At 43.2% G+C, this 13556-nt stretch overlaps 1 protein-coding gene across 12 annotated transcripts in view; it reads left to right on the top strand.

The window, feature by feature from the left end:
• kcnq5b (potassium voltage-gated channel, KQT-like subfamily, member 5b) overlaps positions 1-13556 on the top strand; it is a 142244-nt gene that overhangs the window by 101663 nt on the left and 27025 nt on the right. For 11 of the 12 annotated variants that reach the window (XM_085410911.1, XM_085410902.1, XM_085410910.1 and 8 more), the window contains exons 2-3: positions 1073-1163; positions 6202-6328. In XM_085410911.1, coding sequence (XP_085267037.1) covers positions 1073-1163; positions 6202-6328 — 218 coding nt within the window. Of the gene's footprint in view, positions 1-1072; positions 1164-6201; positions 6329-6645; positions 6827-13556 lie in introns of those variants that run through there. The other variant, XM_085410909.1, reaches the window with a different exon arrangement.

Raw genomic sequence — 13556 nt, forward strand, 5'->3', positions numbered from 1 at the left:
TCCACTGTGTCCTTTGCTAAAGAAGGTAATAAAGGAAGCGTCTTTCCTTGGTATTATTCCAACTATTCGACCACAGCCTTCATCTCTCAGCTGCTTAGGCTTTCAAACAGGTCTTGCACACTGTAATCCATCTTTATTGCTTAAATGTCATTTCTGGTACTCTGACTTTGGTCCTGCCTGTAATATATACAGTTTGTAATATATACAATAAACACAGTTATTTCAATAAAGACGTTTATTCTGTATCAAGCAGTAAACGGGAACTGTGGATACTTTTCATAGATGCAACCCGGTTTTATTGTGGACAGCAGAAGGTGCCTCTGCTTTCAGTTCTGTAACGGTGGGGGGGTTGCTTGGATTTCAACAGGAGTGTAAATAATCACCTGAAATTCTGTAATTAAAGGTGTGTTTATGATTTGAAGCGAACTTCAGAGGCCTAAAAACAAGACCTGTGTAACATGAAGTGGGCTGTGTTGCTGTCATTGCACAATAGTTAAGAGAAAACACACACACACTGCGTGTCAGATGGGCCTGTGCAGCAGACTGAGATGATAAAACACAGATGTGCTCTCACCATTTAACATCAGGAGCCACTGTAGCTCTAAAGGCTGCACTCATATTTCTCATTTTGGAAGCTTTGTGTGATGGAAAAACAAAACACAACAATGAAGATGGAAAGCTACGGTTTCCTGGCGGAGGGAGCGACAGTCGGGAGTGTGGAAGTGGTCGGATGTTGCTTGTTTTCCAAGAGCCGCAGTTTCACTGCTTGTTTCTTGCAAACCATGTTGCACAAACAAGCATGATTAACTTGATATCTCAGCAAATTGAATAATGGTTGGGCTCACTGTTCACTGCAGACAGGAAATAATTGTGCGATTGCGCTGCCAGGTCGTTGGTGTGCTGCTCTTCCTTCACTGCCAGAATGGGTTCAAGAGTTTGTCACAGAGGAACAATTCCACTTCAGTGCACAGCCTGTTTGGGACCAGTGGAAATGAGGGTTTGGTCAGTGGGGTGGATGAGGTCAGCCCATTGATGTCATCCTGTTTGACTCCAGTTTTGTGTTTTTGTTCAGGTTCGTCTTGGTCTTCAGCTGCCTGGTCCTCTCTGTGTTCTCCACCATCCCGGCTCATCAGGAGTTCTCCTCCTACTGCCTTCTCATTCTGGTAAGCACCTAGAAAAATGTTCTTCTGCCAGGAACTCTAAGCAATCAGCTCTTTAATTCATTGACATCTACAATATACCCAAGCATACGTGTAGTACATACAGTAAGACCATCCATGAGGCTGCTCCACCACCTTAGAGGGGATTTGTCTTTCCTTGCACGATCAGCTTTCTCCTCTAAACCAGTTAAAGAATATGCTCCCAAAGAATTTAAAAATGTTTGCAGAGTTTCATTCATTATTCTCATTAGAACTGCTTCTTGTTTGTGTATAAATTTATATGTATATGATGAATTTTGATATTTGATGTTTTGACATTTGTTACTGTCTGCGTGTGTGTGTGTGTGTCAGTAGTGTGCATGTTGTGTGGTCTGCAGGAAAACTAGGAAACATCTTTCCTGGCCTGAATAACACAGACAGTCCCAGCTTATCAGATAACAGCATATCTAAGCTGATAAAAACAAAAAGAGCTGACAGGAGATTCTCTTCATGCTCTTTTTCATACATGTTTGAACACTTCAATATAAATTTCAACTTCAGGTGGATCATCGTCCTCGGCTCGCTCTCGTATTGAGGATATTTGAGGGTGTGGGAGTTTGTAGAGCCAGTCTGTGTGTGTTTTCTGTGGACTTGGTGAAAGCAGTCGGTCACGGACTGTGAGCTCGTCGGTGCCTGTACGACTGTAGTCTTTATGCTGGCATTGAGTCAGACAGCACGAAGTGATCTCAGGCAGTTTGCTGCAGTTTGGCTCTTTTAGGTATCTTCTTCCTGTCGTATGATGGTGGTCGTCTCTCCATGATCAGGCTCTTTATTGATTGACCTTCCTTGACTACTTTAAGCTCCACATCAGAAATATTCAAATCCATACAAAGTTTTCCATCATAGTATGTCAGTTAGCCCTCCTTCACTAACTCTCCAAAAGTTACTGATATTGAGTTTTATTCCTTATGTTCAAGGTTACAGCTGAGTTGGACCACTGTTACAAACAAATAGAAAATATAAAAAATATATTTGAAATTCAGTGTCTAACACTGTTTATTAGGGACACTTTTATCATCGCGTGGCAGATTGATGCGTTTCCCTTACAGAAAAAAGAATTCCACTCTAAATTTAACCTGAAAAGATGCATGAAAAGTCACCAGAAGGAAATGACATTTTAAATTTCCTGCGAGTGGATCACCAGAGTCTCGACCTCCTGCGACCTCCCAAATTTTAATTAAATCCTTGAAGCCTCAGTTCTTCTCCTCCTTATCTTCCTCCTCCTCAGATTCAGCATCCAGGTGTGTGACTTCCACCTGCCTGACTGGAGAGTTTCAGACTTCTGAGATGTGAGACTCTCATCCCACAAACTGAGTTTCTCTAGCTCTTTGGTGTCTCTGACATTGGAGGGTTTTTGTAAGAGCAACATAATACCTCAGGAGAGAACAAATATGTGACAGACTTATTCATTCACTTTGCACACGACATTTGTATCCTTATTTTATCACGTCACCCGCTGACCCCAAATTTTCATCCAGAGTAACCGAGCATAATAATCATTGTTCCAGTGTAACCTCATTTAGCACATTTTCAAGATATTGCAGTGTAAGCGTACGTTTACAAAAGGTACGTCTGACCGCTTCCTTTCAGTCTGATTAACTGACACAGATGTAAGACCTCAGGCCTGCGGACCGCTCAGAAACCCCTGAAACCACCCGGAGTGATTTTGGCTGCCGTTGCGTGAAATCGGTCACAAAGTTGGTGCTGCACCAAAAACTTCAGGTTCCTTTGGTCGCCCACAGCTGACCTATACTTTTCATACAAAATGCTGACCTGTCTCTAAACGCTGAGCTGCAGTGAAACTTGAAAAATTGAGTCACAAACTGGAAACGGAGAATGTTTAAAAAGTCGAGTGCTGGCTGAGTTTTTCTTTGCAGATGAATGTTGTCTGTTCCTGGTTTGCATTTCACTTTTTCAGGTTTCCCTGCTGGTTAGCAGTTATTTTGAGTGTTTGCAAACATGTTGGTATCTTCCACTGCAAACTATCAGTGACCACAGTAATCTGCTAGCAATTAAAACAATTGTAGGGAGATGTTTTTTTTTATTTCAGTGCCGTATTCAGAAACAGGTAAACATATTTTTTCTTACTGACCGGTGGTCGGCTCTCTGGATGTGTGTGGCTGGGGCCGAACATGGAATGTAATCTGGTATTTTCCATTTTACTCATGCACTTAGCTGCATGAGTAAAATTATATATTAATTACAAAATATCAGTGATCCTGTAAATTAACCAAGATGTGAAGTGAAAGAGGAAAAATGAGGCAGTCTGCAGAAAATACCCAGTAATTTGTGTAATTTGTGCTAATTGTGATCGCTGACAAACTGTGCGGAGGAGTGGGAGATAAATAAGGAATATGATGAGCAGTTAACAACGTTGCCTTTCCTTTGAATGTCTTGTTTAAAGAAGTTCTGAACAGAAACCAAAGTATGAATTGGTGAAAGGAGAATTTGCCATTATGAATAAGCCATACGGCCATCGGGAAAACTCTCGGGGTCGACCTCGGGATAACAGAATAAATGGCAGATTTAAGTGCCTGCCCTCAAACTGAGAACTCCACTTTCTTTAAGTACTAACAAATTGAGTTCAAAGATGTCTTGAGAAGAAAGCGAGGAACGGTGGGCACGGGAGCAGAAATGCCTTTTTAACAGACTCTTCACGTTTTTCTTTTCTTTTCTCTTTTTTTTTTTTTTTTAAAAAAAGCTTTTGCAGAAGAAGAGGTCACTTTTTTTGCACGGGCAGCATTTACTGCACATGATTGCCCCTGCAGCTGGAGCTGCCATTTCACAAATTGCACTACGCTAATTGCATCAGCGTTTCCATCTAATGGAAGGTAAAGCCGTGCGTGTGCATTAACAGATGACCCGTCTCAGTCATTTTAACACACAATACTTTTGTCAACCCGGCATCCATTTAAATGAGACAAACACTGCATTAATGACGTATAATGACATGTGATCAATGCAGCAAATAATGACTAATGTAAATTTACACTGATGTGCCAAAATAATAAGACCAGCCCAAGATAATGTGCTGCTGGTATTTGCATCTGAAACATAGACAGGCTATCATGACATCATCCAGGGGTTAGTGAGGTCTCGTTATAAAGCCTCAAGTTTTAAAACCAGATGTGATGAGTGAGAGGTGGATCCGACTGTCAAACTGATCACGCCTGGAGCTGGAGCATGCTCATTGGTCATTAACTTGTGGTCAAGGTCAAGTTCAAGTTTATTTATATAGCACATTTCCAACAGTCCACACAGCACAAAGTGCTTAACAATGTAAAACCACTAAAATCAATAAAATGCACAACCGTGATGCAGTAAAATATAGAAGACAATAAGTCAATAAAACAACTAAAACAACAACTTATGATTGACAAGTAACTGGCCAGTGATTAAATAACCAAATTTTAAAGAGTTTAATAAATAGTTTAGGTTGGAGGAGATGCCGTGGCTAAAGAGATTACATCTCTCCACTGGCTTAGGAACACCTCACAGGAGGCGGCCGGTGAGAGGGAGAGCACCTTCACTGCTTAGGCTGCTTTCCCTGCCACCCAGCCCCGGATAACCGGAAGAAAACAGATAATTAATCATTTCTAAAATGAGTGACTGAGCTCATAAAATCAGCAGGAAAGCATTCACAGAGTTCTGTGTGAAGGACTGTTTCCTGTTTACTTTTCAGGACCAGATGTCTTTGCCTCCTGGTGGCCATTAAAAAGAATGCAGCGTGTATCTTTTATAACGTCTGTAGACAGAACTCAAGCTTCTTAACCTCTGAGCTAATGCTAGCTGGCTTGGTTAGCAGGTTACATCTATACACTGTACAGTCTACTCGAGCACATATCTGCTAATTAGTGCTAAGTTAAGTCACCACAGTGGGTTTGATTTGGCAGATCTTCCTGAAACGCATCCAAAGGGTCTAGCATTGTGGCTAGCATCAGTGCTAAGTAATGAAATAATATTAGAACTGAATTGAAGTGAAGGAGACTTCTCGGACAGTCGCTTCGTACCATTAAAAGCACAACAGGTCAAGTAAGTGCATTAAAAAGCTCCAAAAAGCACTAACAGCAGAGTCCAGAGGTCCAGTTCACTGGTTCATTTAGCAAAGGTAAAGCCCAGCATACGAGTAACAGCCAAGATACGACCTACCACACCCCCAACAGTGCCTAACGTCAAGCCAGATAGAAAGGAAACATTGTCAATATCAGGTGATGTCATTGAATCAACGTTGACCCTAACGTTGACCTAACGTCACTCTTGCACCCTTTTTTAATATTGAAACAACGTCAGGTTTTGATATTGAATCAATGTTGAAACCTGACATTGATTCGACGTTATATTTTCTAATACTGTTGACACTGAAACAATATCAGAATCTGACATTGAAACAATATCAGAATCTGACATTGAAACAATGTCAGATTCTGATATTGAAACACTGTTAAAAAAAATAATTCAGTTGTTATGAAGGGAGAAATCAGCTGTAGAGATCAAAGCTCTGTTTGTATACCAGGCTGTAAACCTGTTTATTCTGCTGTAAAATTGGACTTTTTAACATCGAAGTCTACGTTGATCGACTCACGTCAGGAGACAGCCTCAAGTGGACATTACAGGAACTGCACTTTGTGGCATTTTTACACTGGCTTGACTTTTGAGTCTCTGTGGAGACCAGTTGCTCAGTTCCCAGAGCCTGATGTTAAAATACTGAGCCAAAACTATGCTGTGTCTTTCTTTTATACACATCAGCCGCGCTCCACCAACAACCTGGAAGTTTGTCTCTCCTCAGTCCAACCATGACCCGGACTGTCAGGCACATTTGTTCTGGTCCTTACATCTGCTTCTCTCTTTGCCAGTGTATTTGGTGCATAACTGTTTACTTCCTGTCTAATATATCCACTGGCTTAACTGTGTTTGATTTAATCCCTGGAAAACCAGATTAATGCTCTCTGTTGCCATCATCAACACGCTTCCAAAACAACTGTTGTTTCTATGCTTCCAACAGGAGTTTGTGATGATTGTGGTGTTCGGGTTGGAATTCATCATCCGTATCTGGTCAGCGGGATGCTGCTGTCGCTACAGAGGATGGCAGGGTCGGCTGCGCTTTGCCAGGAAGCCCTTTTGTGTCATCGGTGAGTCTTTGGGCCACGCCTTTCTTTTTTCTTTTTTTTTGGGTGATTAATTCGCTGCTTAAAGGTTTTGTTTTCCAGCTACAAAGCCATTCCCTTCTCATTGTTTCACCCTACAGTTGCCCTCTAGCGGACCGCTCTGCGTCCTCTCTGTGAATGCAGCCCATGGCACGCTATTGACCAAAGTCTGCTGGTGTCATTTTCAGCTGTGGTCAGGCCTCATAAGCGCAGAGAGCATTTACGTAATGAGGTTGCATTAACTGCCTTTTATTCTTTCCACTGTTTAGACAAGGATCGCTCTGCTGCTTCTTTCAAAGTACAGTAGGACGCTCGCAGGGAGGGAGAGCAGGGCTCCGAGGTCAGTGAGTGCGTCGCAAGCTCCGGTCGTCACTGTTCAGCACTGACGGGGGAGCGAGCAAAAGAAGAGTGAAATATAAGTAAGAGATAAGGAGAAATGGAGAAGACGACGGCGTGTGATGGCGAGCGTGGAAAAATAATAAAGTGAGAAAGTAAAAGAAAGGATTTGAAGGATAAATGGAGCTGAATCATAACGCACATCCCTACAGAGAGAAACCCTGTGACTGTGCTGCAGTATAAAATGACTCTGTCTGCGTCTGTGTGTAGTTTTGGTCGTATTACAACTTTTATTATACTAATTTTAGTTTCTGTGCACAGACATCGACTTTAACTCCAGAGTATGACGGCAATTATTCTCCATCATTTGCAGAAAAACGTTTGGATTTTAAGATTTCAGAGTGATAGTGGGTGATTTCTTTGTGTTAGTGTGACTGAATCGGAAATATTGGTAGCTCTTCCCACTAAACCAGTGCAGAACCAGCTCTGGTTTAGTCCTCCATTGAACCAGCTCCCACTGTGGCCGGTTTGGAGACTGAACGCTGGGTAGCAGAAGCTGACGTAACTGTCATGGCAGTAAAATACTTGTGGGATAAATGTATAAAATAATGTGAATTTCTCACCTAATGTCAGTGACTAATTATCACTTTTTACTTGTAGCATGGTATAAAATGTCACAGGACAAGCTGGAAAATGCACAGATTGTTACCAGATTACTCCTGGATCTTTGAAGCAGCTGGTCTTTGAGGATGGTTTTAGTGTGGAGCTCTGATAAGGCAGGAATGAAGCAGATATCCAGCCTGCTACAGAGAACTGCAGGAAAACCAGATTCATAGATTAATGCTGTTCAAGGATTTATGAAACACAGAATTTGTGCTACTGGCAAAACTTTTTTGTTGTTGTTGTTGATTTTTTTCTGCCATGACTGCAGTTATTTCTCTATATAAAGATTTCTAAATGAGCAAACTCCTGGTTTATGCCAAGTTTAGCCCCTGGCAGGTTAAATGAAGTGAAACTGGTTGTGTAGCTCAGTCTTTCCTCAGTCTGGGCATTGCTGTATCGCCAGGATTATTGTTAGGATTATCATGAATTAATTTGACTTCAGAGATGCTGAAAGCCTTGAGAATGGCAAGACTTAAAGTGGATCATGTCTTTAGTGGAAAGAGAAAAATGTGAGTAGCTTTGAGTGCCGTTTTATGCAACATCTCCTTGAGTATGATATGTAGGGTCAGTGACCTTTAATTGATCATAGTGTTGGTTCAGGTAGGCCATGAAGTCAGCCTACAGCTACCAAATCTCAGGTAGGTTGCACTGTATATGCTACTTTAGCCTTCACACAGGTGCTGCACACCTGCAAGCCACTTTGCAACCAGCCTCCATCCAATTATCTCCGTTTCTGACTCGGTGTCCTATCAGTGATGTCAGCTCGGTTATGTGCTGATGTTCTTCTAGAGCCATGTCAAACATAAGTGGTTGTAGATGGAAACAGGAGGGCTTGTTTTTACTTCAGTGATTCTAAACAAACTCTGTGCATATTTGTGTGATAGTTTGAAAGTGCCTAAAGGTGTAGAAAGTGAGCTCATCCAGACAGCGGTGAATCTTACGAATGATTTATTTGTATCCAACCTTGAAGAACACAAATGTATTTTCCCTTTTCTTTAATCCTGGATTTAGAAAACTCTGTAAAAGCTACAGGACAGATTAGCTTTTATACAGACAGGAAAAATCTGTATGCTGTATTAACCACTGATATTTGCGCAGATAGTTAAAACATTTACAGAGTTCAACACACATTTAGAGAAGAACACTAGGGTGATGGTACTGTCATGCTAACATTTGCACAACCTGGGGAAAGTAAACCTGTCTGACTCCTGAAAATCATTCAGGAGTCAGTTTAGGTATTTATACTTGAGTATTTCCATTTTAAGCTGCTCTGTAAGTGTAATAAAAATATTAATCTTGTAAACATGAGTGCTTTTAGTTTTTATACTTTTGCTGATAGTACTTTTTAAACTCGAGCAACATTTACTTTAATGGATGCACGGGATCTGACTGATCTGTCTTACATTAAAATGCTTTAATAATGCTAGAATAATAAGATATCCTGGTCTGAATATCTAAAAATAATACAGCCTCCAGCTGAACTCATTTAAAATGTTCTTCCTTTTGCTGTTACTTTTGGCCCAGAAGTTAAATCATTTCTTCTTCTTCTGTGGAGTCCTTTAAGCAGTTCTTTTTTTCTTTTCACTTTGGCTGCTGCATCGTGCCCAGTGGAAATTCTGTTAACCAGTTTATTTGTGGCAGCAGGGCTCCCTAATTACTTGCGATCAAGCAGCTTCACTGGAGCCGTACGGCGCCATGTTGATGCCAAAACAGCCGAACGCCAAAGGAAGTTTCTGTGCTCAGAATAAGCACCGCGTGCAGAATCTTCATGTTGATATGACGTTTTAACCAGCGTGATCTAAAGATGTGTTAGTCTGTGACTTCAGAGCGACCAACATTAACTCGCAAATGAAGCGGGAATGAAAACTAGCATCGCTTTAACTGGTGTGAACAGGTGATTTGTCCCTGTGAGTCATTTAAAAGACCAAAGACTCCCCGGGGGTTAAAGGAACCATGTCCGCTGACAGCCTGAGTAAATGACTCCATGGTGGCTGTGATGCACATGGCTCGGCCCTTATGGAGATGCATCTGAATGATGCGCCTGAGGATGGACTGTCATAATATGCAGCTTTCTTGTGTTTGTCTGGTTTCACGCTCACATTCTTTCGTGTGAAGTTTTGCCTGAAGCTCAGAACACTGTGTTTCAAATGAAGACCTTCAAATTGTGATCATTCATCACAATTTGATCATATCAACCATCAACTCTGCAGGTTTGCATTCGGATCTGTTCTGGAAACTGAATATGTTCTGCATATGTGCACTTGCTGTTGCTGGTCTTGCTTGCCCTTACATGCTATCAATGTCTAAAGTTTTTAAAAATCTGCAGAAAGTGCAGCTTTGCAGTGGAGGTGTTTAAAAATGGGAGGCCGCCCACCGGTCTGTGTAGTTTCATTGAGAAGCTGAGCTCTTTGCCGTCTTTAAGTTCTAAACTGGGAAGAAGTTGGTTTGTGAAAAACTCAGACTGAAATACGCAATTTCTATCCTGGTTGTGGAACACTGGACCTGGAATGATATTTAAGGATAAGTGAGGATAGGAGTTTGTCCAACCAGTCTACATGTGTTTCGTGGACTTCATTCACCTGCATCCTTTGGTTTAACCTGTAGGGAAGTGCTTCAGTAGTACAGTGTATCTGGCCTGATGTTACAGGCCATTTAGTCCATGTACAAGTGTGTTTTGGGCGGGCGGTTTGGGCAGCTCCTCAGAAACCCAGATCTGGACAAGCGGATTGATGAATGGATGTGTGATGAGTGAAAATGTTCCTACATTTTTGACTTCACTGTTGGGGAGCTATCGTGAGATGTGCTGTCTGTAGGGCTGAATGCCTGTGTAGAGTTAGCTGGACTGATTTAAATCTTTGGATTCTTTGTGGGGTTTTTTTTGTTTTTTTTACTTTCCTCTGAGCACCTTCAAAGTCGGCGAGCTCTGCTGGTGCCCCTTTAATGTATTTGTAATGCCGCTGCTGCTCATGACCTTTCCCCTTTCTCTTCCTCTCCCCACTGTGGGTCAACTGATCTGTTTATTTATACGACCATCAGCTTCACCTCAACAAACATTCTCTCTTTTAAAAAAATGGGTTCAACTGAAGGACAGAAGGGAAATCCTCTAGTACACAGTGAAGTAAAATAGCACGGCCCGGGTGTAGAGTTTAACGCGGAGCATCGCCGAGATGGAAGAGACGGGGAGATTTGGGGTTTTTTTTGAGTTGGACGAGGTCTTATTTGTCTGTGCTCTTTGTGGGTTTGGTGTTATTCATGTGCTCGCTGTGCTTTGTGTGAACTTCCTCTGCACAGAGTCAGATCTGTGTGCGTCTGCCTCTCTGTGCCCGTGTTTACGTCTGTCACAGTTTTTATGCTCTTATGGGAAATTAAAAGGAAACAAAGCAGAAGTGTGAGCTCTGCTTTCAGATATACAGCAGAGCACTGTTTTAGCCAATTACCTCTCCCTCTGCTGTGTTTGTGTAAACAGCAGATCGATGCAGTAGCCAGGCAACTTAAATCAGCATATACTCTGTATAGGAAGAGGCCATAGGCTGCTATTGTGCTGTTGATGCCTGTGGCAGATTATGTCATCTCCAGTAATATGGAGCCTTTGTTGGGCTGATTTACTGCAGTGAGCAGCGAGAGATGACAACGCTGACTTACTGTTATTGCTGCTGCATGATAGACGTCGAACCGTCTAACTGGCGTTCAGATGAGAATGAATTTTGATAGGATGGTTTCACGTTAAGATCAATAACAACAAGATATACTTGCTTCTGTTTTCTTTTCTGCTAGCAGGAGTGAGCAGTCTTTTCTTTTTTTTGGAGCTGTCAATGAGATGAGGGAAATAGTCGTGTTTTTTCTGAGAGCCAGTTTTCTTATTTTTTGAGTGCACACAGAACGTACACATAAATCACTACACATAATCGCTAGGGGTGCAACGATACTCTTATCGATATTGAACCGTTCGATACAGTGCTTTCGGTTCGGTACGCATATGTATCGAACAATACAAAATTTGTAATTTATTTTATCAACTTTCCTTCTGACGATGCTGTCTGTGTTGAGCGCTCAGTGAATCTGCGTTTGACTACTCCGCCTAGGCTGCACTGTCGAGCGCAGATCCACTGAGCGCTCAACACAGACAGCATCGTCAGAAGGAAGAGCGCAGGGCAAGCTAGCGAGACAGAAGTTAAGCTCTCCTTGCAACATGGCAAATTGAACCTCCCCCAACCTCATTCAGATCTGGCGTTTGGAATTATTTTGGTTTTCATGTGAGGTATGACCCTGAAGGTAAGCGAGTCATGGACTAAAGTAAAACAGTATGTTGGATGTGCCACGCAATGCTCAATTACATGGGTGGGAACTAGTGTGTTAGCGCAGTTAGCTCGTTAACGTGTTGGCCGTCTAGCCCCACGCAGGGGTAGCTCGTTAACGGAGATTTGCCGTGTTGTGGCGTTAACGTCATTTCAACGAGATTAACGCTGACAGCACTAGTGGGAACACAACGAATATGACTGCACATTTACGCAGACATCATCCTAGTGCAAAGACAAGTGGAAGCAGACAAAAACAACAAGCATGCATGCTGCAGAAGAACACTGCCACTAGCTAACTGCTCAGCGCGGCAACGGCATAGCAGCAACAACAACAACAACAACACACAGGGCGCCCTCTGACCCCGGAAGGACACACCGTCGCAGCGAGAGGGCGTCACCCGTCACTATAGCAACATAAATAAAACATAACAGTACAAACAGAACCCCGAATAGCCCTGACCAGCTACATAGCCCCCACCTAAGGGGTCAGTCGTCCCCGACGACCCCATTACCCCACACAAAGTCCTGCAAATGTCCAGGTGCCTTCTTTTGGCGCATCGGCCGGTCACGACCGGCGGGGGGAAAGTCACTCGGGTCAGAACATGGGGTGCCACCATCATCCCACTTCTGACACCAATGTGGCGAGCTCAGACAAGGAGGAGACGGAGGTATCGTTTGGTCTTGCTTCCCGTGAGCTAGCCAGGGAGCACAGCCGTTTATTGACATCTGCAGAAGAACACTGCCGCTAGCTAACTGCTCAGCGCGGCAACCGCACAGCAACAACAACACACAGGGCGCCCTCTGACCCCGGAAGGACACACCGTCGCAGCGAGAGGGCGTCACCCGTCACTATGGCAACATAAAACATAACTGTACAAACAGAACCCTGAACAGCCCTGACCCGCTACAATATGCTGCTGAGAATATAGCCCAGAAGAAGCGTATAGTATAGCTTTTATTTTGGAAAGAGCCATTTCTCTGTAATAAACTCTCTTTTCCAAAGATGAGTGACTCCTCAATCAGATACAGGTGTTACCGCGCCAGATCCGCGGCCCCGAACTGTAGTAAGGAAACCTCTGGCAGTTACTTGAAGGTTCCGTAACTGACTCGTAGCCGGAAACAGCTTACTATACAGGTCAACTCCGCTAGCAAAAAGATCGAAGGAGGCGTAGGAAACTGCTTCACCGAACTTTATTTCTTCTCTAAGGCACGAACACCGCGTACAGTGGGCTGAAACAGTTTACTCACAGCGAGCATCGCCGACACAACTCTGGCTGTCGAGGGAGTTATTATATTCCTTTTATTTATTTTCTTTTCGTCTCTTCTGTAGCTAACCGTTACTTTTTCCCCTTCTCCGCTCTCTCTCTTCACACACACACCAGGCAGTCCCGCTACACACATCCCGAATACATTTCCCATCAGGCTTCATCCTTAAAGGGCCATGCCTGTAACACAGGGCTTGCAAAATCGCTAGCCCGACGTCCCGGGGCTAGCGGGCTATTGTAGGAAGGGCTATTGTAGAAAGGAAAAATATATGTCAATGCTTTTGCATTCTTTCGGAAATGTAGCTGGGTAATTATGTCATTGGCATCGGTGAGCCACTGTCAATATGTGACATAATTGAAATCGCGTTTGAATTTGCGCTTGTGTTTTGCTTTCACTTTGCAAATGTCCAGGTGCCTTCTTTTGGCGCACCGGCCGGTCACGACCGGCGGGGGGAAAGTCACTCGGGTCAGAACATGGGGTGCCACCATCATCCCACTTCTGACACCAATGTGGCGAGCTCAGACAACGAGGAGACGGAGGTATCGTTTGGTCTTGCTTCCCGTGAGCTAGCCAGGGAGCACAGCCGTTTATTGACATCTGCAGAAGAACACTGCCGCTAGCTAACTGCTCAGGGCCCTGTTTCAGGAAGC

Source organism: Rhamphochromis longiceps, linkage group LG6 (assembly GCF_057381845.1).
Source record: "Rhamphochromis longiceps isolate RC_006_pf linkage group LG6, R_longiceps_female_GT1.1, whole genome shotgun sequence".
NCBI lineage: Eukaryota > Metazoa > Chordata > Actinopteri > Cichliformes > Cichlidae > Rhamphochromis > Rhamphochromis longiceps.